This window comes from Hoplias malabaricus, chromosome 1 (assembly GCF_029633855.1).
Source record: "Hoplias malabaricus isolate fHopMal1 chromosome 1, fHopMal1.hap1, whole genome shotgun sequence".
Classification (NCBI taxonomy): Eukaryota; Metazoa; Chordata; class Actinopteri; order Characiformes; family Erythrinidae; genus Hoplias; species Hoplias malabaricus.
This window is the reverse complement of record NC_089800.1, coordinates 22,277,442-22,301,732: the sequence shown is the minus strand read 5'-3', so window position 1 is coordinate 22,301,732 and position 24,291 is coordinate 22,277,442. Positions and strand designations below refer to the sequence as shown.

At 38.4% G+C, this 24,291-nt stretch overlaps 1 protein-coding gene across 2 annotated transcripts; it reads left to right on the top strand.

Annotated features, from left to right (window-relative positions):
- Positions 1-1,154: 1,154 nt before the first annotated feature.
- scn2b (sodium channel, voltage-gated, type II, beta) lies at positions 1,155-23,078 on the top strand. Of its 2 annotated transcripts, XM_066676945.1 has the most exons (6): positions 1,155-1,405; positions 10,396-10,562; positions 11,550-11,760; positions 16,759-16,954; positions 17,594-17,660; positions 18,580-23,078. In XM_066676945.1, exons 1-5 carry the CDS (start codon positions 1,342-1,344, stop codon positions 17,601-17,603), a joined length of 648 nt encoding a protein of 215 aa, XP_066533042.1. In that variant the 5' UTR covers positions 1,155-1,341; the 3' UTR covers positions 17,604-17,660; positions 18,580-23,078. The 2 variants fall into 2 exon arrangements, with proteins under 2 accessions (XP_066533042.1, XP_066533051.1); XM_066676954.1 differs by lacking the exons at positions 17,594-17,660; positions 18,580-23,078 and having other exon boundaries at positions 16,759-16,958.
- The last annotated feature ends 1,213 nt before the right edge of the window (positions 23,079-24,291 follow it).

Below are 24,291 nucleotides of genomic sequence, written 5' to 3'. Positions count from 1 at the left end.
TCTGCATTTATTACCTGCTCCATATTTTCTGTAAAACACAATCACAGAATAAAAACCACATGGAAACACAGACACTGATATGAAGCACCAAAGCTTCTCCAGACCTTCGAATGACAAGAGGATGTACTTTGGGCTTTGGGTTTTTTGAAATGACACAAACACCTCTGGGACAATGGCTTTAAGGCTAATGGTGGTCCGGCTAAACTAGGATTGCCTTGTTTCTCTTTGCTCTTGTTTCATTTATTCATTTAATTATTTAATTAAATTATTTAATTATTAATATTTATTCATTTATTATTATATTCATTTATTTTTTATTTTAATTCTAAGTTTATGTAAAGCTGTTTTGTGACAGGGTGGCACGGTGGAGCAGCAAGTAGTGTCTCTGTCACAGCTCCAGGGACCTGGAGGTTGTGGGTTCAATTCCCGCTCCGGGAGACTGTCTGTGAGGAGTGTGGTGTGTTCTCCCTGTGTCTGCGTGGGTTTCCTCCGGGTGACTGTCTGTGAGGAGTGTGGTGTGTTCTCCCTGTGTCTGCGTGGGTTTCCTCCGGGTGACTGTCTGTGTGGCGTGTTCTTCCTGTATCTGCGTGGGTTTCCTCCGGGTGACTGTCTGTGAGGAGTGTGGTGTGTTCTCCCCGTGTCCGCGTGGGTTTTCTCCGGGTGCTCCGGTTTCCTCCCATAGTCCAAAAACACACGTTGGTAGTGGATTGGCCACTCGAATGCGCCCCCTCCAGGTTGTATTCCCGCCTTGCGCCCAGTGATTCTGGGCAGACTCCAGACCCCAATGAATGAATGAATGTTTTGAGACACAATTAGGTTGTAAAAAGAATAAAGAACTCTAAAAAAGAACACTATACAAATAAATTTGACTTGACCTGAATTGACTAATACACCACCCCTACGTCAGTCTCATTGCAGTGGTTGGAATAACCTGCCGCCCATGTTACTGTTAATGTGGTGGTAGTGATCAAAGGATAAATAGTGCCCTAAAAAAGAAGCAATCGATATATGATTCGTTCATATCATATTGGTAATAGCTTCATGTCTAATGACGATGAAAGCTTTATCGTCAGAGAGAGAGAGAGAGAGAGAGAGAGAGAGGGTGGGAGAGGGGAGGGATTGAGCCTGGAACAAATCCTTACCTACCCACCCCCTAAGAGCAGCTCACAACCATAAAACCAAATTATTTCTACGGCTAGTCGCTGCCAGCCATAACACAGCACTGAAAACAATCAGTTTCAGACATCTTTTATTAAATATTCATGTAACGAAACGATAGACCTTTGAGGTAACTTACATAAGCCTAGGATTTAACGAAAACATTCCGTTCCAGGGATCAGAATGCGTCTCGTGTTGCCATCACAGGGCAAAGCGTCCTCCTGTGTAGCACTGCTGATAATAGCGGGTGAGTGGAAATTAGCATCTGCTCTCTTTACGCTTCATAATAACCTGGATTTGTCACTACGCGGTGGTTTCTATTGTCAGATTTAGTGCATCATTCTCACGCCCATCTCTATGTGTGGGCCTTTTCCAGATGTGTCAAATAAAAGGATGCATGTGTTATGTCAAGGCTGGGGGATGTCATAGCGCACAAATCTCACAGATAAAAAGACCATGTACAATTTATTCCTTAATATCGGTCATTTAAAAGCAGACTGTCTTACATAACTATATTATTACGATGGCGTCATGTCGCGTCATAGCGCTCTCAGTATTGATGACAAACGCCGGACAAGTCCAGTGACATGTCTCGAGGAGAGCGGTGGTAACATAAATAAACATATGTAATGTTTATAATTAGACCGCACCGTTTTATGCTTTGGGAAATGCCATAAGAGTGTGATATAGACTGCTGTGTTGTTTTAGATCTGTCTGTCTTTATCAGAATAGCGAATATACAAATACAAATGCTTTCATCGGGGTGGAAGCCCGTTCCTACTACATTAAAAATATTAGCAATTTAATGTGTAGTATTACTGACAGAGGACCTAGTAATTTGGGTTTAGCCTGTAATCTCATTCTAAATATCACCAAGAAATACAGAATACTAATTAAAACATTTATTATAATCATGACTTAATTGAAATTAAATAGAAATATATCATCAAATGAAATGTTCCCCAGATCGCAGGCACATTTGGGCACATCTGTCTCATGTTTGGCATTGATCGCCCAGTTACAACACTGGCAAAGTATTGTGTGGGCCAGATGTCATGAACTGGGCTTGACTTGGTTTATGGAAAGTGTTGAGTTGGCCAGAGGTGGGCCAAATGTTGATATCTGACTGTCACAAAATGGACCTGTGGCTGAGTTGAGGTAGCAAGACTCACACTGAGTGAACACGCGCTTTCCAGGACAAATGTGGGCCATAAAAAAACTGGATGTGTGTCACATGCTTATCTCTTCCTGGGAATTATTTTTCAATATTGTATATCAGAATATTATAATTTCTAATTATTTATGAGATACTAAGTCTGTATTATGAGAAATGTTCTCATTAAGACTTACTAAATAGCATTCCAAGTGGTGGAAACATACAGTTTAACTTTGTACGTTTGTACTTAGTTGTCATTGTTCTCATTTTAAGTTGCAAGAGTAAAGAAAGGGTTTATAGATATGACTTGTTAATCAAAAATATTTTTCTTGATCTATTTATTTTCACTTAGATTAGAAGTTGTGCAAATGTCTTCATAAATAAATAACTAGATATAGCTCTGTATTTGTGTGCTGCCATGTAAACAAAGTCATGTTGGATACCTTCCACATGGCAATGGTGCATGTTCTAACTGCAAATGTTTAGAAATAGCTAAGTGTAGGCACCATATTTATTTATTTTGTCTTAATAAATGCTAAATTCTTGCTAATAGCTATGATTTGTCTCTTTTGTGGGAAAAAAAAACATTTTGAAGCCGTATGTGGTAAAATGCATTAATAAATAAAGCACATCATACCATTTAAGAATGTCAGTTTCATTTCACATCATGTATAGGAGATACTTCTACAAGATGGTACTGTTGTCACCCAAGTATTTGGTCCCATTATGGGACATATGTAAGTCATAATTCATCTGTGTTTGATAATTTTATAAATCCTTTTGAAAGTAGATAGCAAAAAAAGTGGTGCTGATGTTGTAGTTTCCAAAATTGCAGCACGTTTAAGCCTGATATAAGTTTGTGGCCATTTAAACATTATGGAATCAGTGAACTGATTAGGGACACTGATTGTTGGTTGACTGTAATTGCAGTGTCTTTATCTTGGAAGAAACATCCTAAAATGTTTTTCCGGATAGTGCATTGTGCGCTACCCACTAGTGTCAGCTAGTTTACAACATAGGTTATACACTACTGTGGTTAGTGCGGATGCACTAAAAACACGATTAAACTAGCCACACGTCAGATTTTCGTGCGCAGATACTAGTGTCTGAGAGGTAAAACTCTATCTGCGTGAAAGTCCTTAAAGACAACCCGCCATTTTAAGGTAATCACATTTAAGCCGTTTAGAAAATCATTTCTAATAAATACATCATGTATCCAACAGATATCAGTTCAGTGTTTGCCATGCTATGTACCTATGAAATATGAAGTGATATTACTGTATAGTTTTAGAGAGAATGGCATCCAAAATCCCCATAATTGTTAATTGTTTTTAATGATGAACCATTTTACTGCTTTATAAAATTGTAATTTCTAATAAGTAGTCCATACAACCAACAGATGTCAGTCCAGTGTTAACCATACTATGTACCTATGAAATATACATTGATTTTAAACTTTAGGTAGTCGATCAGGAGGGATTTTAACATGTTTAGCCATGAAGTTGTAAGTGATAGGTTTAACAGCTATTTCACGATTAAAAAAACGGCCTATAAACAAACAGAAATAAACATCTGAGAAATATGTGTCAAATATGTGTTAATATTGTTAATCATTTCACCCAGTTATAGTAATATGTAACAAGCTCGTCTTTTGTTAATTTAGTAGTGCACTAATTAATATTTACTGAAAACTGTTAAAACTATGTGTCTTATTTTCTTTTGGGGTAAAGTCACAGTTTATTACAAGAAACATTGTTATGAGAGTGAAATATAATTGGTATATCTGTATCTGTATTAGTATCAGTTTATAAAGCATATGAGATAATGATATGAACATAAAGCTGAAGTTTATTTACTGGTCAAACAGTTTTAGGAAGCAGTGCTTCAGCATAAACAGATTTGTTACTTTGCAAATGTGGAGTGATACATTTGTGAAAAAATGATGTTATTGCTAACTAAATATTGTATACAAGCAACCTAACAATGCTGCAATCCACTGTACTTGGAATTTGGAAATCTGTGAACTCTGTGGATGATATTTTGTAAGTGTGTTTCTGATTTTCCTCTGCAAAGTGAATGGAGTGATTTATGCTAAAGAAGATAACTCTTGGGGTAGGTGGGTAGCATAGCTTAGTGCTACTGTGAGAGTAAATGGTGAATATTATATGAACAAAGGTATTGGGAGAGACGGCTTGATCATTCAGTTCAGGTTTTTGATTTCATTTAATTTGTGATAGGGTTAGGGTTAGGGTTACACGAGAAGGGGCTGGTTGATTTTGAGGAGCTAGGTGCTAAGAGGTAGCATGCTGTACCAGCTTTGACCACAAGGGAGCAGTCCAACGCAATACAGTGCCACGGAGCAAACTGGCCGCCATACAACCACAATTTTTTATAGTAATTTCACACTACTATAATGCTGGTTTCCACAGCGTGTTTAGGACAGTGACATGCTAAATCGCACATAAAGATATTTCCCCAGAGCAACAGAGCACAAGAATCTCATATGACTCCCCTGGAGTCTTCCTGGAGATCTTAATGAATTCACATATTGTCCTTATATAAGACACTTATCTGCAGCTTATCTAACTACAGGGACTTAACCATTTCTCATGCTCCTCAGATTTGGATCTGAGTGACTGTTTACATTTAGATTTGGACTAAAAATATTTTGCACTTAAATGGATTAAGCAGAATAGAAGAAGATGGTGAAGAGTCTTCTGAGTCAAAAACATGGTTTAGTTTGATGATATATGTAAAGGAATAATTTACGCATTGACCAGCCGTACTTAATTATGGTACAGTAAATGTTTCCAATGATCTTAAATGCAGTCTTACATTTTCAAGCTATAGATGTACCTTTACATATAGAAACAGCAGAAATGATAACAAATGTAAGTAGAAATGTAATATAGCATCCGTCTGCCTGAGTGACTATTAAGTGGACTGTGGTTAAATGTTTGCTTGCTGTTTTATAGTTCAAAATATGTCCTATGATGTCCTAAACCACATTAACTAATCTGTATGACCTTAATGAAGACCTGAACGGGGTTTGAACGGATTCAGAGGACGTTTTGAGATATATTTGGAAAAAATCATTTAATTCTTTCATTCATCTGTAAGCGCTTATCCAGTTCAGGGTCGCGGTGGGTCCGGAGCCTACCTGGAATCATTGGGTGCAAGGCAGGGACACACCCTGGAGGGGGCGCCAGTCCTTCACAGGGCTATTTGGAGAAAATATTGGGTGATTATTAGTCTCACATTGCTAAACTCTCGAAGATATTTGGAAAAGATGTTTGAACGGAAAAAAATAGACTGACACACAACAGAACCAATTACAAGTCTTCTATTTTGGCATGGGGAGGGGCATGGGGAGGAAGCCCTACACTAGATTGTAGTTTTGGCACCAAACAGGCTTTGGCCTTGAGATGTCCTGCTGCTCTCCTGGTGTTGCCCTGGCCCTCTGTGTCCTTTACTTTGGTTTACTTTACTTTATTTCATTTAGCAGACGCTTTTATCCAAAGTGACTTACAATGATAGTACAAAAATATAAAAATTAAAACATTAAAACAATGCAACCTTAAAAGAGTATGTCTATACGCATCAGATAGTTATACTGGCTAATACAGGCGTTCTCTAAAGAGCTTAGTTTTTAGGAGTTTCTTAAAAATGGCGAGGGACTGGTGGAGGTAGGCAGCTTGTTCCGCTATCTGGGAACTATGGAAGAGAACAGTCTGGATTGCTTAGTGTGAATGTTGGGTAAAGCAAGGCGACGTTCAGTGGAAGAGCGCAGTGGCCGAGGCGGGACATAGGCCTTTAGGAACAAGTGCAGGTAGTAGGGCGCCTGCTCTGTCATCACCTTGTAAGTGATCATGCAGGCTTTATATTTGATGCGAGCAGCAACCGGAAGCCAATGGAGCTCAATGAGCAGTGGGGTGACGTGCCCTTTTTGGATTGTTGAAGACCAGACGTACTGCTGCATTCTGGATCATCTGTAATGATTTTATAGCACAAGCTGGAAGGCCCGTTAGCACTGCATTGCAGTAGTCAAGACCAGAGATTACCACAGCCTGCACCAGGAGTTGAGTGTCCTGTACAAGATGGTGGCCTTGCATGGGTGCTGTTTTATCCCAAATTAACTCTGCACCTGCTTTTACCCTCCCACAAAATCGCTGACCACCTCCTCCTTCCTCAGACTCATACATCACTACCTTCACATTACTAAACCCATTCATCATCAGTTCACTTTTACTTCTGTTCTGTTCTCTGTTGTGTCTCCGGTGTCGACCCGAGGAGGATGGGTTCACCGTTTGAGTCTTGGTTCCTTCCAAGGTTTCTTCCTTGTGTGCTGAGGGAGTTTTTCCTTACCACTGTTGCCCTGGCCTCACTCACAGGAGGCTTGGACCCTGGATCTCTGTAAAGCTGCTTTGTGACAACTTTCTGTTGTAAAAAAAAAAGCACTATATAAATAAAATTGGATGTGATTTGATTTGTTATTGAGTGAATTGGATTTTTTTATATCAAACATGCCTTTGGAAAGCAGTATCATGGGGAAAACTCAGGAAAATAGCTTAAATGTACATAAAGGTGAAGGAGGGATTGGGTGATATACTGCTGTCATTAAAAAACAGCATCCAGAGTATGGCACTGCCTTGAGTGTTGACCTTAAACAATGCTGTACGAAGTGTCTTGTAGATTTATCTTGTGAAACAGAAATGTGTGTGTGAGTGTGCACATTCAGAACATGTGCAAAATTCTCCTTTGTCCTTAAGAGGAAGGACACTAATGTTTCCCACTTTCTAGATGGAGGGGGCTTGCCACCACTGCAGAGAGAGAGAGAGAGAGAGAGAGAGAGAGAGAGAGAGAGAGAGAGAGAGAGAGAGAGAGAGAGCAAGTGGGGAGGGGTATGACAAAGTTGCTGCTTTTACTGCAGGGAGTGCTTGGCTGATGAAGAATTATTGCAGCAGCAGTGGAACGTTGTCCAGAAACAGCTCCTGACTGCAGAGTGATGTAGTGATACAGAACCGAAATAAAATGCTTTTGGACTTTATATAATCTGTGCGTGCAGAGTAGGGGCACTTTAGTAAACACTGAAAATGATGCACTTAACCATGCTTGACCTTAGTTTTAGGACAGCTCTTATCATTAACCGATAGTTTTACAGTATGTTAATGGGTCCTACCTCGAATAACACACAGTGGACAGGTTGCCAATCCATCACAGGACATGACGTGCTAATCCAGTCCCTCAGACTAACCAGTGGGATGTTTCAGATCCAGTCCATCTGCCAACATATGGTTTTAGACTGTGGACAGAACACCTGGAAAAAAAAAACACATGGAGAATGAACCCAAGGCTCCAAGATCCTGGAGCTTTGTGGCAGTGACACTACCTGCAGTTCTTTAATACATTAATTAATATAGTCCACATTATGTTTTTAGACAAACATTATTTGTGTTGTGTCATGTCAGAGAGCATTTCAGTGTAAATGTTGTTAGAGCAAAAGTACTTTCCACACTTTACGTGACTCTTCAGACCCTGTTTAGTGAAAAATACAAGGCAAAATAGAGGTGTCCACTCAATTGTAGGATGCTTGGCTACACTAACTCTCTCCTATGTACAAATCAGAAGCAGTAGTAGTAGTATTTATGCATAAATTATTATTTCGGCTTAATCCTTGTCCTTTTGAGCGGTCATGTTTTATGTCGCGGTAATCCTTAGGAATGACTGCAGTGTGTATAAATGAGTCAGTAAACAATGAGTCACAAAGTGTTCCTTCGACCTTGACAGTGGTGGATCCTTCCACCAGCCGGTCGCTGTACACACACCCTTTTGTAAATGCAGTGATGTACCTCACCTGAATAGTACGATAAGATCGACACCACTTTATTGATCCCAAATGAAATTGCAGTGTCACAGTACTGTACATAGTGCACAAGAAAAGACATACGGTAATAAGTATAAATAGAGCAGGGATGAAGAAGTGGGTTACAGAAGTTAAAAAAAATTGTACAAAGGTGCTACGAACCTTTTATGTATTAAAAGTGAAGAGGGTCAATATACATATGTATTCTGTACCTGACATATGCAAGAGCAACCTCAGCAGGTATCGCACAAAGAAACAAATGACAAATGTCTATATTCATAAATGAGTACATCATAATAGTATAACGTGCCACGGTTTCCTCCCAAGGCACTAAACACACATTGGTAAGTGGATTGGAGACTCAAAGGTGTCCGTAGGTGTGAGTGTGTGAGTGAATGTGTGAGTGTGTGTCGCCCTGTGAAAGACTGGAGTCAAAAATAAACATGATTAGCTTAATAACAGAAATCAACTGTTATTTATATATTTTATAAATATGTATTAAGCAATTTGTGACAATGTACTAACTTAGACAGCAAATCACAGTGGTGTGTGTGTGTGTGTGTGTGTGTGTGTGTGTGTGTGTGTGTGGGTGTGTGTGGGGGGGTTCTGCAGCAGTGTAGTCATCTGACTGGGCTGTAAGAAGTGCTGCCTAAGCTCCATTGCTTGTGCTTTATAATCTGCACTGCAGTACTGGGTGTAGTGCCACTCTCAGTAAATGGAGCAGTGTGGTTATGGGACCTAGCTTTACCTACAGCAGGGTCTTGTTGCTTTTTCTAGGTGCAAACAATTTTTAGGTTAAAAATAATTTGAGAAACATGGGCGGGGTTCAGACCTCCCGTCTCTGCAGCGAATTCTCTGGCTTCAGTATCCCCTTACTGCACAACGGCAAATAAGATATCAGCCATCTTTTCGCTTCAAAACCTCTCAATGGGAGCCATCAGGGACTCACTGTCCACTCTTTAATACAGTCTATTGTTCAGGCTCACTGAAAACCTTTGGAGCATTATGAAATGATAAATGGGTAAATACTTTAATTTAAAATAGAGCAATTGGTTTTTTCTGACCTCAAACACATAAGAGTGTTTTGGAGGGAAAAAAGGGGACTATGCAACACTATGTTGAAACAGGCATCAGATTTAAAATGGGCATATACACACACATAATCAAACAATGTTGTTGTTTTTAAATAAACATTTAATAAAGCTTTTTTTATGGAATAGAATGACTAGATCTAGTGTCAGAACTATTTATACTAAAGTGCTTCAAGTGTAACAGCGACCCTGAAATGGATAAGTGGAAAAGATGATGATGATGTTGATGATGATGCTTCTTCAAGTGCAGTAGTCAGTTAAGACCCACTCCCATGAATGGTACCACTGTTTTACTTGCTCTGTGCCAGATGCAGCCCCTGGACTCTGAGGAACCTCTGAAACTCTGCTGTAATTCTGTTGTAATAAAGCATTGAAATGTTTTTCATATACAACCTCTGATGAGTTGAGGCTTTTTTTCTGAGGTGTTGTCTCCTTCCATGCTGTAGTTTCTCTGAGGCCAGGTTTCCCAAGCTGTTGTAATTGTAAGTGGTATGCCTCATGACACTTTTCTTCAGCTGATGCAATATAACTGACCTAAGCCTGTGTTCTGTATGTAAAGCTATTCATTAGAGCCAACATTCATCAAAATAATTTTCTGTTTGATAAGGTATATGTTTTGTAGCACTACTGGCCACTTTGGATCTGAAAGGGGTTAGAGTCTCCACTTTTATAATCTCTGTATATATAATAGAACTTTAAATTGGGCACTGAATCTTTTGTGTGGTTTAAAATGAGTGTTGATAGGGACATAACTGATATAGGGATATAATACTAATCTAGGGCGGCACAATTGGGCAGCAGGTAGTGTCACAGTCACACAGCTCCAGGGACCTGGAGGTTGTGGGTTCGATTCCCGCTTTGGGTGACTGTCTGTGAGGAGTTGGTGTGTTCTCCCCGTGTCCGCGTGGGTTTCCTCCGGGTGCTTCGGTTTCCTCCCACAGTCCAAAAACTGAATTGGATAAGCGGTTACAGATAATGAATGAATACTAATCTATCTGGGACAATAAGTTAATAATATATAAATCTAATGAGGAACAAAACAATTTCCTAAAACCAACTGCTATTGAATCTGTCAGCATTTTTAATCACAAACACATATTAATTCAGATTTAATTCTTCCATTTCAGCCTCCGTGGTCTCTTCCATGGACGTACTTGTGGCATCCCATATCAATGCATTGAATGGCACCATGGTTAGGATTTCCTGCAGCTTTACGTCTTGCTACAGATTGGACACCACCAAGTTTGCAATGAACTGGACCTACCAAGAGACGTTAAACGATACAGAAGAAATGGTGAGGAGAACTGAGATTAATTAAACATTTTATATATTGTGTGTACACATGGGATTTCTTATTTTCTTGAGGAGTTTTGCTGATGGTGATATAAACATTTAAATTACTATTACACATTGTTGGAAAGATGTTTACTTACATGTTGAAATGAATTTGTGTGATATACTTTGTAAACAATGCTGTACAATGTAGTGTGATACAGTGATGAAAGTAAGTAGTGTAAATTCATATGTAAATTACCACACAAACTCATTTGTAACTCGAGCTGTTTAGTTTTGTAGCACTTTGAGTAATGCAGGTAAAAACAACTCCAGATGCCTCTGGCATGAGCAGAGAGAGGGAGGAAAACTAGCCTACCAGACTGAGCACACAAACAGACTGGAGAGCTAGCAAATTGTGAGGAAAGGGTTTTTTGTTTTTTGAATGTCACCTTGAAATGTGTTCCTATAATCAGTTTATGAGCCATAATTAGCGTTACTTTGTTGTGTGCCTTAACATTGTTTGAACTTCCTATCGTCATCTGCACCAGCCAAATTCCCAAAAACGTTTTCAGCTGCAGTATCTGCTGTTGTCCAGATTTCTCATTTTGATCTTTAATAAATGATTTTAAACAAGCACCCTACAAAATGTAGAATAACAATGAACAAGTTAAGATCTTTAAAGGTGAATTCATGATTTTAATTAACAAAAAAAATAAATAAATAACACATTTTATAAAATTCAGAAGATGTTTCCTCACCGTTCATTAGCTCTCAAGTCAAAGCCTATTTCTGTGCTCGAAACTGGTCTAACTCTTTGCTGGATGTATGAAATAGATTCATTACAGATACAGACAGAACCTACAAACTCTACTTATTTTCCTCCTGTTCTATTTTAGATCAGTTTCACTACTTGAGGTTTATTCCCCTCTTCCATTAGAAAATCATCATTGTTTTTACTAACAGTAATCCATTCATACTGTATCTAACTCATTTTTTCTTTCTCTAGTTTATGACCTTTAAGAACAAAATAACTCCTCTGAGGACAGAACGCTTCGGGGAACGTGTAAAATTTGCTGGAAATCTGGACAAAAATGACCTCTCCATCACCATCTCAGAGGTGCAGTTAACTGACGAGGGAGTGTACAACTGTTACGTGCGTAATCCTCCTGATCGCATCCAGGGCCATGGTGTCATCCAGCTGTCTGTAGTCACCGAGTGTAAGTAGCTACAAAGCAACCTTGCATAAAGTGTCATAAAGTGACTTGTGCAGACTTTCGGCTTTGTCCTCTTTGATTAAACCTGAAGTAATAGTAGCAGTGACGTGTGCTTGATCATAGTACAGTGATTAGCTTGAAGAATTAGAGTTTCGTCGGTGCTGTAGGATCTCTTTCAATTCATTATTTGATGCACTGCAGGTTTTCTGGTAAGTAACTGCACACTTTTTAATTCATGTTTTTTTAGGAATAGAATAGAATACAGCTTTATTGTTCTACAAAAACACATCCCAAAATGTACATTTCATGCAATAAACTTATATATATTTGATAGCATTAGAATTAAAAGGATCACTTATAATTGAATTTTTTACTTTCATTTATTGGAGGTGCCTCCTCCAGGGTGTGTTCCCACCTTGCGCCCAATGATTCCGGGTATGCTCTGGACCCACTGTGACCCTGAACTGGATAAGGGTTACAGAGAATGAATGAATGATTTATTGGAGGTACACTTTAGCACTAGCTTGAAGGGAGCAATTCAAACTTAGCATGAAGGGGGTATATCAGGTGATTGCTGTGGCTTTTCTGAGCATGATCTATTATAAAGTTCAGCAAGTGACCTTTGCTGCCGGCCGATTATTCAATTATTTTCTCTGAAACCTTGATGATCATTGCTTACTGATGTCAGATGTCTATACTCAGAAAAATTGCAAGAGTCCAGACAGTGGCCCAGCCAGCAGAGGGAGTCATTGAGCCACCACACCTTAATTTAGAGAAATCAGCAGCACCTGTTCCTCTCCTACTTAAAGGAAGCCAACACACATCTCAGTCATGGGTTCCTCTTTTCAAGAGTGTTATACAACTCTGGCTGGTAATTTTGGTAAAGTCCCTCGAGTGTTTTCTGGGTCTCTTTCCAGTCTTCTCTTTGGACTGCTCAGTTTCTTTCTTATTTCCCTTGAGCCTTTTGTTTATTTTAAAAAAATCTTCTTTCCTCTGGTCTCTAAGTTACTAGTTAATTTCCTTGTTTGGCATCTTTGCCTTTGTCTATTTAACAGCCTTTTCTCTCTTTCTTTTGGGAAGTTCCCTTTTACTTATGTCTCCTTTTGCTCTCAGTTTTGAGCTGTTCATTCTTCCCCTGACAGCCTTGTTTCCCTTTTTTAGTCCTCTGTCTGATTCTCGTCTTTATGATACGACGTATCTTCAGTAGGAGACGTTATAACTAGCAAGGTTTATGTATGAAAACAAAATATATTTTAGTAAATAAATGCACAAATCATCAAATATAAAAAAATAAAATGTTTTTTTAATTATTATTTCTATATTTACATTATTCAAATAACTACTTTAACTGTAGTGAACTGGATGAAAAGAAATCACTGTCAAAAAATTTGAATGTCTACAACATCTCAATTATTTAGCAATTAATATTTGTATCAACTATTTAATGATACATTTCTAAGAATTTTGCTTCCAGATTTATGTTTGTGTGGATTATACTCTGTGTGCAGAGATATATGTGGCATATAGACAAACTTCCATCTGCATATGTACTAATCCTCTCTAGCCCCTTGCACATGAAACGTTTTTTTATTTTTTTTAAATTGTTGTGTTTTTATTTATTTATTTATTTATTATTATTATTAATATTATTTTTATTTTTTATTTTTTTTACCCACTTTATTCTGTATTCTGGATTAATTTAGTTTGCTGCTTGTTAGTAGTGTCTGGGCCTGTCGGGCTTGTTTCGTATATTACATGCGCACTCACCAAGAATATTTTCTTATGTCCAATATACTTGGTGAAAGAGATTCTGATTTAAAGCGTATTTTAAGGTAATATGAAATTGTTACTAGTTTTTATTGCATTTGCATCAAAGGGTTACGTTATTCAGGCTTGTTAGTAGTTATTCTCTGAGCTGGACGTGCTATCCTTCATGTATATGTTCTCTGAATTGACCTTTTGCCTTTTGTTCAGCAGTTCTGCCGACTTCATCCTGGGTATTCCACCTTCCACTCTCACTGTGCTAAAGGCTGCACATCCCCCTCAGCTTGAGTGATGATTCAGCATGTTTTTGCACTTTACTTATTGAAGACTGTGCCAGTCTTGCTCACCTCAGCATCACAGCCTTCTGTCCTGCAGTTACCACAGGGTGCTCACTATGACGTCTGAATGCTGGTAGATGGAATGCTGTACAACAATGATACTAATTTTGAAGCATCCCTACGATTGTATCTCAAAGTGAGCATGCAGCTATTGTATGAATGAAAGACACAATACGACCCAGCTTCACAAACAAATTTGGAGCTCATTGCAATCGTTATAGGAGATGAATATTTTAATAAATAAATATTTTAATTGTCTAAAAAAGTGTAAATCATGGGTATATTTCTGCATCTTGTACTCAAATTGATGTTTATTTGCATGTACTGTGCCTTTTAAGACTAGGCATGTTCAGGCTTGGGCTCAGTTTGGGGGGAAGCCTGGGTGGGGAGCTTTGTGTTAGAAGCTACACTGTTTTCTTACTGTATTGAATGGCATGTAGTGAGTAATACACTTCTCTATGTGTATTAGTCAGTATAAACAGATTGGTTTATTCATCTCACATAGAGTAAAGTGGAAGTTAGTCCTTTTAAAAAAGCACATTCTACACATGTCAAGAAATAGCTTGACACCCCAGAAAATTCCTTTGGTCCCCACTATTCATATAGATTTAACTTAATTTTTACCACATCTGTTATTTACTATTGATTAGTGATTGCTATTAAAAATCAGGTCTAGAGCACTCTTTGCTTTATAAAGTTCATGCCGATATAAAAATAACATAAGATACAAGTCAAATAAACCACTTATGATCACACGTTTACTTAAATACTAGTCCTAAACCACTTAAAAACCCCAATGCTTATGTTTAAAAAAAGAGCCTTTCTGCATGTGCAACACAGTGATAGTTTTTACTTCACTGCTTGTCTAGTCCTGCCTCCTACTGAAAATATATGGTGCATTATGAAAAGAGTAATATGCTTGTTATAAGCAACTTTCAGGATACTCAAGGACACTACAGTACAAGAACACAAACATAACACAAGTTACAGGGGGGAAATTGGGAAAAACACACTGATAAAAAATATATAGCAAAACGGTGAGGAAATAAAAATTATTTCTAAATAATAAAGATGTCACTATCTTCTCTCTATTGTAGAGAGGCAATAAAAAGAAAAGATTACAGGTTAAGAAAGAACTCTGAAATGCCTTGAAGGTGGATAGTGATGGCAGAGCCAAAGATGCAAAATTTTGGTCCTCCCAAAGCTAAACGCTTTTATTACTTACGTAATGTAGCAGGAGGAACAAAGGACATGTGCGCATCAGCAGACAGGAGTGAAGGACTGTGTCTGAGAGCAGAGAGTTAATCAGGAGCCAGATAATGTAAATGTAAAAGTGTGGGATTGTAGTGTGTGTATTGTATATGATAATTCACTGAGAGCAAAGGTAGATTATGAAAAGGGAGCCAAGCTTTGAGCCCTGGGGGACACCATGCTTGAGAGTAGATGTGTCAGACCTGAAGCTGACACACAAAGCTGGAGTGAAGAATTGTTGCAAGTCCGTGAGTTATAACCTATATCAATGATGTGCTGTGTCAATGATACCAGTCCAGGTCTCTGGCCTATTCACCAGCATGTCATAACAGACTGTATCGGCTGTTCTCTGGATATCCCTACAACAAGAATGTTCACTAGACCAGAGTTGTTGACAGCAGCAGATCTTTCGTGATCCTCGCCAGAGCTTTCTCAGTGCTGTGGTTTAACAAGAATTGCAACAGCCACCACGGTTAAAGACACTGCCTCTCTACTAAATGTCTGCAGGCATCAAATTCAAAATGATTTTTTTTAAATACATATATTAAAGCTAGTCTTATAATATTGGAAACTTCTTTTTGGTACTGTCTCGAGTTTAAAAGTTTCAGGGATATGAAAAATTCAGATACTTTTTTTATTATGGTTTGCTTTCTAATAAAATTTGTAGTTCTTTGATCATAGTTTTGTCAATTTTATTAATAGAAGAGTACAAGCAAATTTCTTATTTTGAAGTAGATTTCTAACATTTTAAAAATATCTTAAATAAAAACAATCACAATGTGGTGTCTATGAAACTTATTCATTCATTCATTCATTATCTGTAACGTTTATCCAGGGTGCAGAGCCTACCTGGAATCAATGGGCGCAAGGCGGGAACACACCCTGGAGGGGGCGCCAGTCCTTCACAGGGCAACACACACACACATTCACACCTACCGACACTTTTGAGTCGCCAATCCACCTACCAACGTGTGTTTTTGGAGCATGGGAGGAAACCGGAGCACCCGGAGGAAACCCACGCGGACACATAGAGAACACACCACACTCCTCACAATCACCCGGAGGAAACCGACGCGGACACAGGGAGAACACACCACACTCCTCACAGACAGTCACCCAGAGGAAACCCACGTGGACACAGGGAGAACACACCAACTCCTCACAGACAGTCACCCAGAGGCCCCTGGAGCTGTTTGACTGCGACACTACCTGCTGCGCCACCGTGCCGCCCATGAAACTTATTGGTGGATGCAATTTAATGCTGATGGTTCTCTTCACAAAACCATACCTCATTGCTCACGTTTTAAAGGCCTTTATCTAGAGCAATTTTCAAAGTCATTTGTGTTAGGCACATCTTCACCAAGGACTCAATGCCCCTTACCACCAGCTAAGCAGGGGTTTGTGTCTCTAGTCTGCCACATCAAGGACACACACGTTAAGCCCTCATTGTACCATTTAGAATGTGTGATGAACTGGTGGCTTGTCTAGGGTGTGTTCCTGCCTTGTGCCCAATGATTCCACATAGACTTTGAACACACCTTGACCCTGATCTGGATGAAGTGGTTAGTATCAGACGATAGTAACCTTAAAGGACACCTCTCAATGTACTTTTCATAACGGCTTCCTCAATCTCTGTCCTTCTGTCTAGTGCCTCCACCACGGGACTCGACCATTGCGGTGGCGATCGGTGCATCTGTAGGAGGCATGCTGGCTCTGGTTATCCTGTCTATGGTTGTGGTGAAGTGTGTACGCAGGCACAAGAAACAAGAACTAATCTCAGATGAACAGAAGATGGAAGAGGAGGGCAAAACAGATGGAGAAGGAGGCACAGAAGAGGGCACCAAGTGAGAAGTGTCTCCTTCTTCCCTTCTTTTGTTCTGTGGCTTTTAAGGGGGTACACAATGAAATCTCTAAACAAAAAGTAGAGGGAAGCATAAATCTAAAGATTGCATTTATCAATGTTTTGGACATTTCCTGTGGATTTGATGAACAGCTGGTTCTTCTGCTGGAATGCTTGAACATGAGAAAAACGAGAGCCCAGCCGACTGTGCTCTATACATCTTTTACAGATTATTTATCTATAACCTAGAGCCTAATTACTTTTTAATCATATATTCAGGTTTATTTATAAAAATATTTAAGAAACCATTGATTGGATTGAGAAGTCAAGCTGAATGGTTTCCCCCTTCTCCCACATTCCCTCGTATTGATGTATATTATGACTAATGTAAAGTGACACTGAGTGTGAGAAAAGTACTTTATTATTAATAATAATCATCAAGTAGGAAAGGTATCTAAGACATTCTTCAGTTATTCATTTTATCTGGTATTAACTCATGCTTTCTCTTTTTCTCCCTCAGTTTTTGCATCTAAAATAAAGATTCATATTCATTTTCTGTTTAAATTCTCACCTCTCTCTCTCTCGCTCTTTCTTTCTCTCTCCTTCCTGTGTGTGTGTGTGTGTGTGTGTGTGTGTGAGACAGACAACTCTAACCTTGCTGTTTGACCTGGAAGGCCAAAGGTTGGTGGAGCCCTGCCTGTCACATGCAGGTAAAAATAGATCGAAAGAGACTATGTTTGTTAAAGGACAGGTTTCACGTGCTCCAGGCCGATTCAGTCAGTCAGTGAAAGACAATAACGAATAGTTTTTTTTCTTTATCGGGTTTGGTGAGTTTTAACTCATGAATCTTTAAATCCGCTGAATCACAACAATGTCATGTTGCATGCAGTAGACTTTAATCAGAAATAAAACTTATTTTGTGATTGTGTCTGAGAGAAAGGCCAAAGCGGGTAAACGGGCGAGTCACTTGATTCACAAACGCAGATTCAACAGTTTACAACAATTTGAGACTGACTTGATAAATACAATGTAAATTTAAACAAATGTATTAATTTTAGCATAAAATTGTCTCTGAAAGACAAACACATTTATGAAGTTATCTGCATTAATTCAAACTGTAGACTGTGAGACACGTTTGTGGACAGTGAAACACGTAATTTGTGGATTGACGTTTACACATTTATCACGTATTTTGAGACTAATCTTTCTCCATATTGCAACAATGTTTATTTTACATTTTGTTACTCAGTTTCTGTCTAAAATTCTCAAACTGTGGCATTTACATCTATTTTCTGCTCTGAAAACTCATTTTATTAAATTAAAACACAGGCCATGACTGAATTATTTTTTTAAACATATATCTAAATTTTTATAATCTGAAATTTTCAAATTTACAAAATTCCCTAGATTAGTAATTCAAACATTTAAAAAAATCAGATAAATGTATTCCAAATATTCTAAATTCAGAAAAATATAATTAAATTATTCAAAAAAACTAATGGCATTGATTTAGCTACAAAGGTCAAAACATGCAAAATATGCAGTGACTGACTACTCATTATAGAGTGAGATAAAAAAAAATGATTTGCATGTGATGTAACTGTTTTTTTCCCCCCACTCTTATTTCAGAATCGTGTGAGCCCTGTCTGAAGATGTATTCTGAAATTTGCTTGACTCGTTGTCTTGTGACTGCATCACTATTCATCTAACAGCACTCTTCTCTTGCCCAGCCATCGAAATATACCCCATAAAAAGCCACTGCCATATCTGGGTGTGAGTGCATTGTAAAAATACAGGTCTCTAATTTATATTCTTAAACTTGACACTAAGGTTTACAGTAGTAACCAGCCAATGATCTAAACTACACATTATCTAGGACCTGCATCTTTTGTGAAATGTTTTAGTATTGTGTCCTCAAACTACTGCCAGTACTTTTCACTATGTTCTGATATTATCTTGTGGAGAAGTATATTATTGTTTGTCTTTTCAATTAAAATGTATTCAAAAGGAAAAGCACATTATTTCTAATAGGTTAAAAAAGTACTAGTTCAATGATGTTTCTAAGATGTTTTCTGGATGAAATATAATTTTGTGTGTGTGATTTAAAGGAATTGTTCTCCCCAAGTAGGGTAACATTGCAAACGATGAATAAATAATTTTTTAATAATTGTATATTTCGACAATAATCATTAAAATGATGTAGTGTGCATTTTTGTATCTAATAAGAAACGTTTTGTTTAACAGATTTTTGAAAACAGTATAAACTTATTTTTTAAAATGAACATGATATTTTTAACCCAGAAACTGATGTGGACTAGTCAAGTATTAAAATCATTTATCAGTATCCAGTTGCATACATGAATTTGTCTATGTACTGGAAAACCCTTATAATACATTGTCCTTAAATTGAGTTTTAGATTAATTAAAAAATATAACCAGTGATGACCATGACATAAATTATAATTCTGACAAAAAATTGCACATCCTTTTGTTAGAATGCTCTTATCTACTTGTTCTAAAAATCACGTCAAGTTAAAAATCCATTTATAAATTAAATTTCCAGTTTGGATGCTGTGCATAATGTAAATAAAATGTAAAGAGTTGGTCCATCATTCCAGGGCCACGATGAAAACTGCATTGTTCTTCCAAAATCCTAGGTTAGACTTTTGGGCAGATTCTCTTTTTCAGCCACTGGCAGAGTTTCCCACGTAGGCTGAGAAGTGTGATGCCACAATAACTGGCACACATCCTCTGGGCCCCTTTTTAAATATGTGAACCACCAGCCCAGTTTGCCGATCCAAAGGCACTTCCCAAGGTCCATGTAATATTGCACAGGCGTGTCAGCCACAACAGCCCCACAATATCCGGGGGCCTTTAGCAATTCTGGATGAATTTGTGGCCTTGACACTGCAGAGCTTTTTAACAACCTCAGTGACTTCAAGGATGTGGAACCTGACACACCAGACACTTCTGGCCCAACCTCCTGTACAAGAGCCATTTCCCTTGGGTTTAGGGGATCCTCACAGTGCTCTTTCCAATGCCCGACAATACTTTCAGTTAAGTTTAGAGTTTCTGCATCCTTGCTGATCACAGCTTGAACAATACCCCGCTTCACTACTTGAGCTGTATCTCTCAACCTCCAGCACCAGTTCTGATGCCTTCCCCAGAGTGAGTTTACATTCCACATGCCAAGGTCTATGCCTCCAGGGGCCCCTTCACCCTGTCCTGTGCCTGATGGGCATTGCACCACACCCCTACTCTGGATTTTGCTGGTGGTGGTCCCACAATCTTCCCATGTTGCCTTTTTTGGGCTGAGCCTGGCTGGGTTACGAGGGCTGCCCGGCCACCAGTTGCTCACCATTGGACACTACCCCCAGGCCTAGGTCCCAGTAACCCTCACCAGGCGCTGTACACCTGGTTCTAACTCTGTGGGAGGTGCTTCAGGACTGTAGGATGCATTACACAAATTTGTCAATCTTTTGTTGCCCCACTGAAAAATTTTTGAAATGTGTTGCTGGGATCAAAATGAGCATATCATTTTCCAAAAGCCACAAAACTTTAGTTCCTATATTTGACACATCATTGCATTCTGTTACATAATGCAGAGCATCCCCAATATTAACATGTTTAGTTTCATTCTATTTTGTAAAGTAATCTGAGGCTCATTTAAATTAATTTAGTAGGAAAACAAAAACAAAAATGCACATTATATCATCTACATTCTAAATAGTGATATAGTGGTCTTTGATGCTTTCATTCACTGTAAGATTTGTCTTTGACCAGTCTACTCATTTTAAGAAATATACTTGGGAAGGACAACGATTCTCACAAATAGTGAAATTAAAAAAAAAAAAAAAAAGAAAGAAAACAAATTTTTTGCTGGAGTATTTTTCCTTTTATTTGTGGCTATTTCTTTTCGATTCCATTAACAGAACAGCTTTTATTATAATGGTAGCACATTTAGCTGGTGCTTCTTATTTATTTTACATTAGCATGCTTTACTTGCACACAACCCAGAGTTTGTCAATATTTATTGTGCTACTTCACTAAATACAGTCAGAAATATTAAATTAAAACAATACATTCAGATACTCAAAGTATATATTTGACCCATCACACACAGGTATACTGGTCTACCTTCAAATATTACACACACATTATTTACAATCTGCACATTGATCTAGAAAAAGATATCGAGGAATGATGACTATTCAGGGAATTTACTGATTCAAAAATTAACTTGTATGAGATTATAACATTGTTAAAATGAGTTAAAAAGTTGAAATATTTTGCTTGTGATGTTTTACATATAGAATGCTTGAATGTATCATGTGGATAATCCAAAATATTATATATTCCTTTGTGCATTAGTGCATCATTTATTTTAAAAAAACAACCAACCAAAAGAAACAATACTGTAGTAGTAATGTGAATTATTTCGTAACATACTGTAGTAAATATGTATTAAACAGCATCAATAATATAAGGAATGGTCAGACTTTAAATTAGTCTAGTGGTATTTTTTTTTTAATGTAAACACTTAAACCATACAAATATCAACAAATATTTAGTTATAATCTTGATAGAAAATGATAAATTCTATGAAAGATATCAAATTGGAATAATATTAATTAATTAATTTGGTTTTGATAAATGACAACTTAGTGGTTGTATATAATAAAGGTTCTTAAATGACTTATTAGCTGCTATTATATGTAAAACAGTATGTCACTCTCGCACTCAAATCGTCTGGTATTATTTTCCTTATACATAGAAATGACCAAACTGAGCAAAATATCAGAGCAATGCCATCTTAGTTTCTATCCCAGTATTATTATAATAATTATGGATTTCTTTCCAGTCTTTTGCAAATTTATAACCCCATCAGACGTTGACTGCCATATGCATACGTTAGGTCTTATGGGAATGTTACAGAAGTTGTTTTGACTAACTCGATATAGTGCATTTTTTATTTGAGTATAAGCAACATAATGTGATAATGAGTTACAGAAATCACAAGAAAATAACTATCCATTGCATGTTTTCTGGAACTCAAAGCCATTGTATTTGTGAGGAATGTGATGAAATCAAATTTATTTTTACCAAATGTATTCCTTTGCACTATTTGTTGTACATTTGCATTTTAAATATCTTTATAGCCTCTAGGAACACAGTTCATTATGTTGTTTTTTAGTACAATAATAAATTTGGATGTTATGCAAAGCATTCAAAAAAAGTGTAAATAAAGCAAAAAATATGACAAGACACTCCTCAAAAATTGCCACAATGCTCTCTTTAGACATCTCTGAAAGGGGGGGGGGGACTGATCATTACTGTTACTCGTTAAGGTTTACTGAGGTTTTGATCTCTGCATTTGAGTTGCCAGCGTATTTATGAATAAACAAAATGATAGCACATACAGAACCTGGTTTGCTACAGCCACACATGAACAAAATTACCAATGAGAACCTGAAACAGTATTCAGTCAGTGCACCTGTGAGGGGACCAATAAAGCTCTGCCTAGATATAGTTTGAAGGACTGGCGTGTGTTACCAGCTTGCGCACAGTAATTCTGGGTAGGCTCCGGACCCACTGGCATAAGTGTGTGTGTGTGTGTGTTATATAATTTATAATTATGAGGCTGAAAGGGGAAGGTGAACAAGTTTTTGAGAAGGAGTTCAGGGTGACTTTGGAAGGCATATGAAGAAGTGCTAGTCATGGAGTACTACAGAATGGTGAGGTTTGGAGGTAATTTGGTCGAGTTTGGTTGGTGACCTGGATCGTGAATAGGAGAGTGAAAACCCAGAAAGAGACAGAATCAAGCGTGGTGGTAGGGAAGAAAGTTGACTCAAGGATGGCAGAGGAGCCTAGATGGCGAAAAGCAGGTGCCAGAGGAGAGGCAGCATCTGAGAGGGTGAATGGATATTGAGGAAGGCATCCAGGAAAGAGGTGTATATATAAATATCACATGTTACATTTCATTAAGAGGGTATTAAGTGATTGCATGATTTATATTATATTGCACAGCTTATTGTTCTCATTTGTTCCAGTGGATATCTGAGTATGTATATATTCCTGCTGTATGTTTACGGTATGAAAAAAAATAAAATATCATTTAAATATGTAATGCATAGCTCTGAATGAAAGGTCTTGTCAGATGGACATCTGAAATAAGAATTTTGATTAATATTGGTTATGGCTTTTAAAAATGTTTTACACTGGTGGAATACAGTAGAAAATATTGAAGTTGTGGCTTTCAAAAATGATTGTGCTGCCTTGATTGGTCTGATCCATGCTCGTCCACAATTGCTTAAATTTACATATTAAAACTTGTACCTCACAATCATATGGAATTGATTGTAATAGAGTAGTGTATACAATTTATAAATGATCCATGTTATTTCCAAGCAACTTTATGGTAAAAAAAAACAAAAAAGCTAATACAAATTAAAAAACATATATGTTCAGAATGAACAGAGCGTGGTAGGCACTCCTCCCTCGTTGGTCCAACTTGTAGATGTAAAGTCAGAGACAGTAGCTCATCTGTCACTGCACAGTGTGTGTCGCTCGTCCTCTAGACCTTCATCAGTGACACAGGACGCTGTCGGCTGGATGTTTTTGGTCGGTGGACTGTTCTCAGTCCAGACACTGAGGAGTTTAAAAATGCTAGCAGCACTGCTGTTAGTGCTGTCTTTCACAGGGTGACACACACTCACACATTCACTCACACATTCACACCCACGGACACGTTTGAGTCTCCAATCCACCTACCAACGTGTGTTTTTGGAGCATGGGAGGAAACCGGAGCACCCGGAGGAAACCCATGCAGACACAGGGAGAACACACTACACTCCTCACAGACAGTCACCCGGAGGAAACCCACGCAGACACAGGGAGAACACACTACACTCCTCACAGACAGTCACCCGGAGGAAACCCACACAGACACAGGGAGAACACACTACACTCCTCACAGACAGTCACCCGGAGGAAACCCACGCAGACACAGGGAGAACACACTACACTCCTCACAGACAGTCACCCGGAGGAAACCCACGCAGACACAGGGAGAACACACTACACTCCTCACAGACAGTCACCCGGAGGAAACCCACGCAGACACAGGGAGAACACACCACACTCTTCACAGACAGTCACCCGGAGGAAACCCACGCAGACACGGGGAGAACACAACACACACTTCACAGACATTCACCCGGAGGAAACCCACGCAGACACAGGGAGAACACACCACACTCTTCACAGACAGTCACCCGGAGGAAACCCACGCAGACACAGGGAGAACACACCACACTGCTCACAGACAGTCACCCGGAGGAA

What these genes read in the sequence shown, in the direction of transcription:
- scn2b (XM_066676945.1), top strand. Translation starts at nt 1,342, where the DNA reads ATGCGTCTCGTGTTGCCATCACAGGGCAAAGCGTCCTCCTGTGTAGCA. An exon ending in TAAACGATACAGAAGAAATG is followed by an intron (nt 10,563 to 11,549) that starts GTGAGGAGAACT and finishes TTCTTTCTCTAG; the next exon opens with TTTATGACCTTTAAGAACAA. An exon ending in GCTGTCTGTAGTCACCGAGT is followed by an intron (nt 11,761 to 16,758) that starts GTAAGTAGCTAC and finishes CCTTCTGTCTAG; the next exon opens with TGCCTCCACCACGGGACTCG.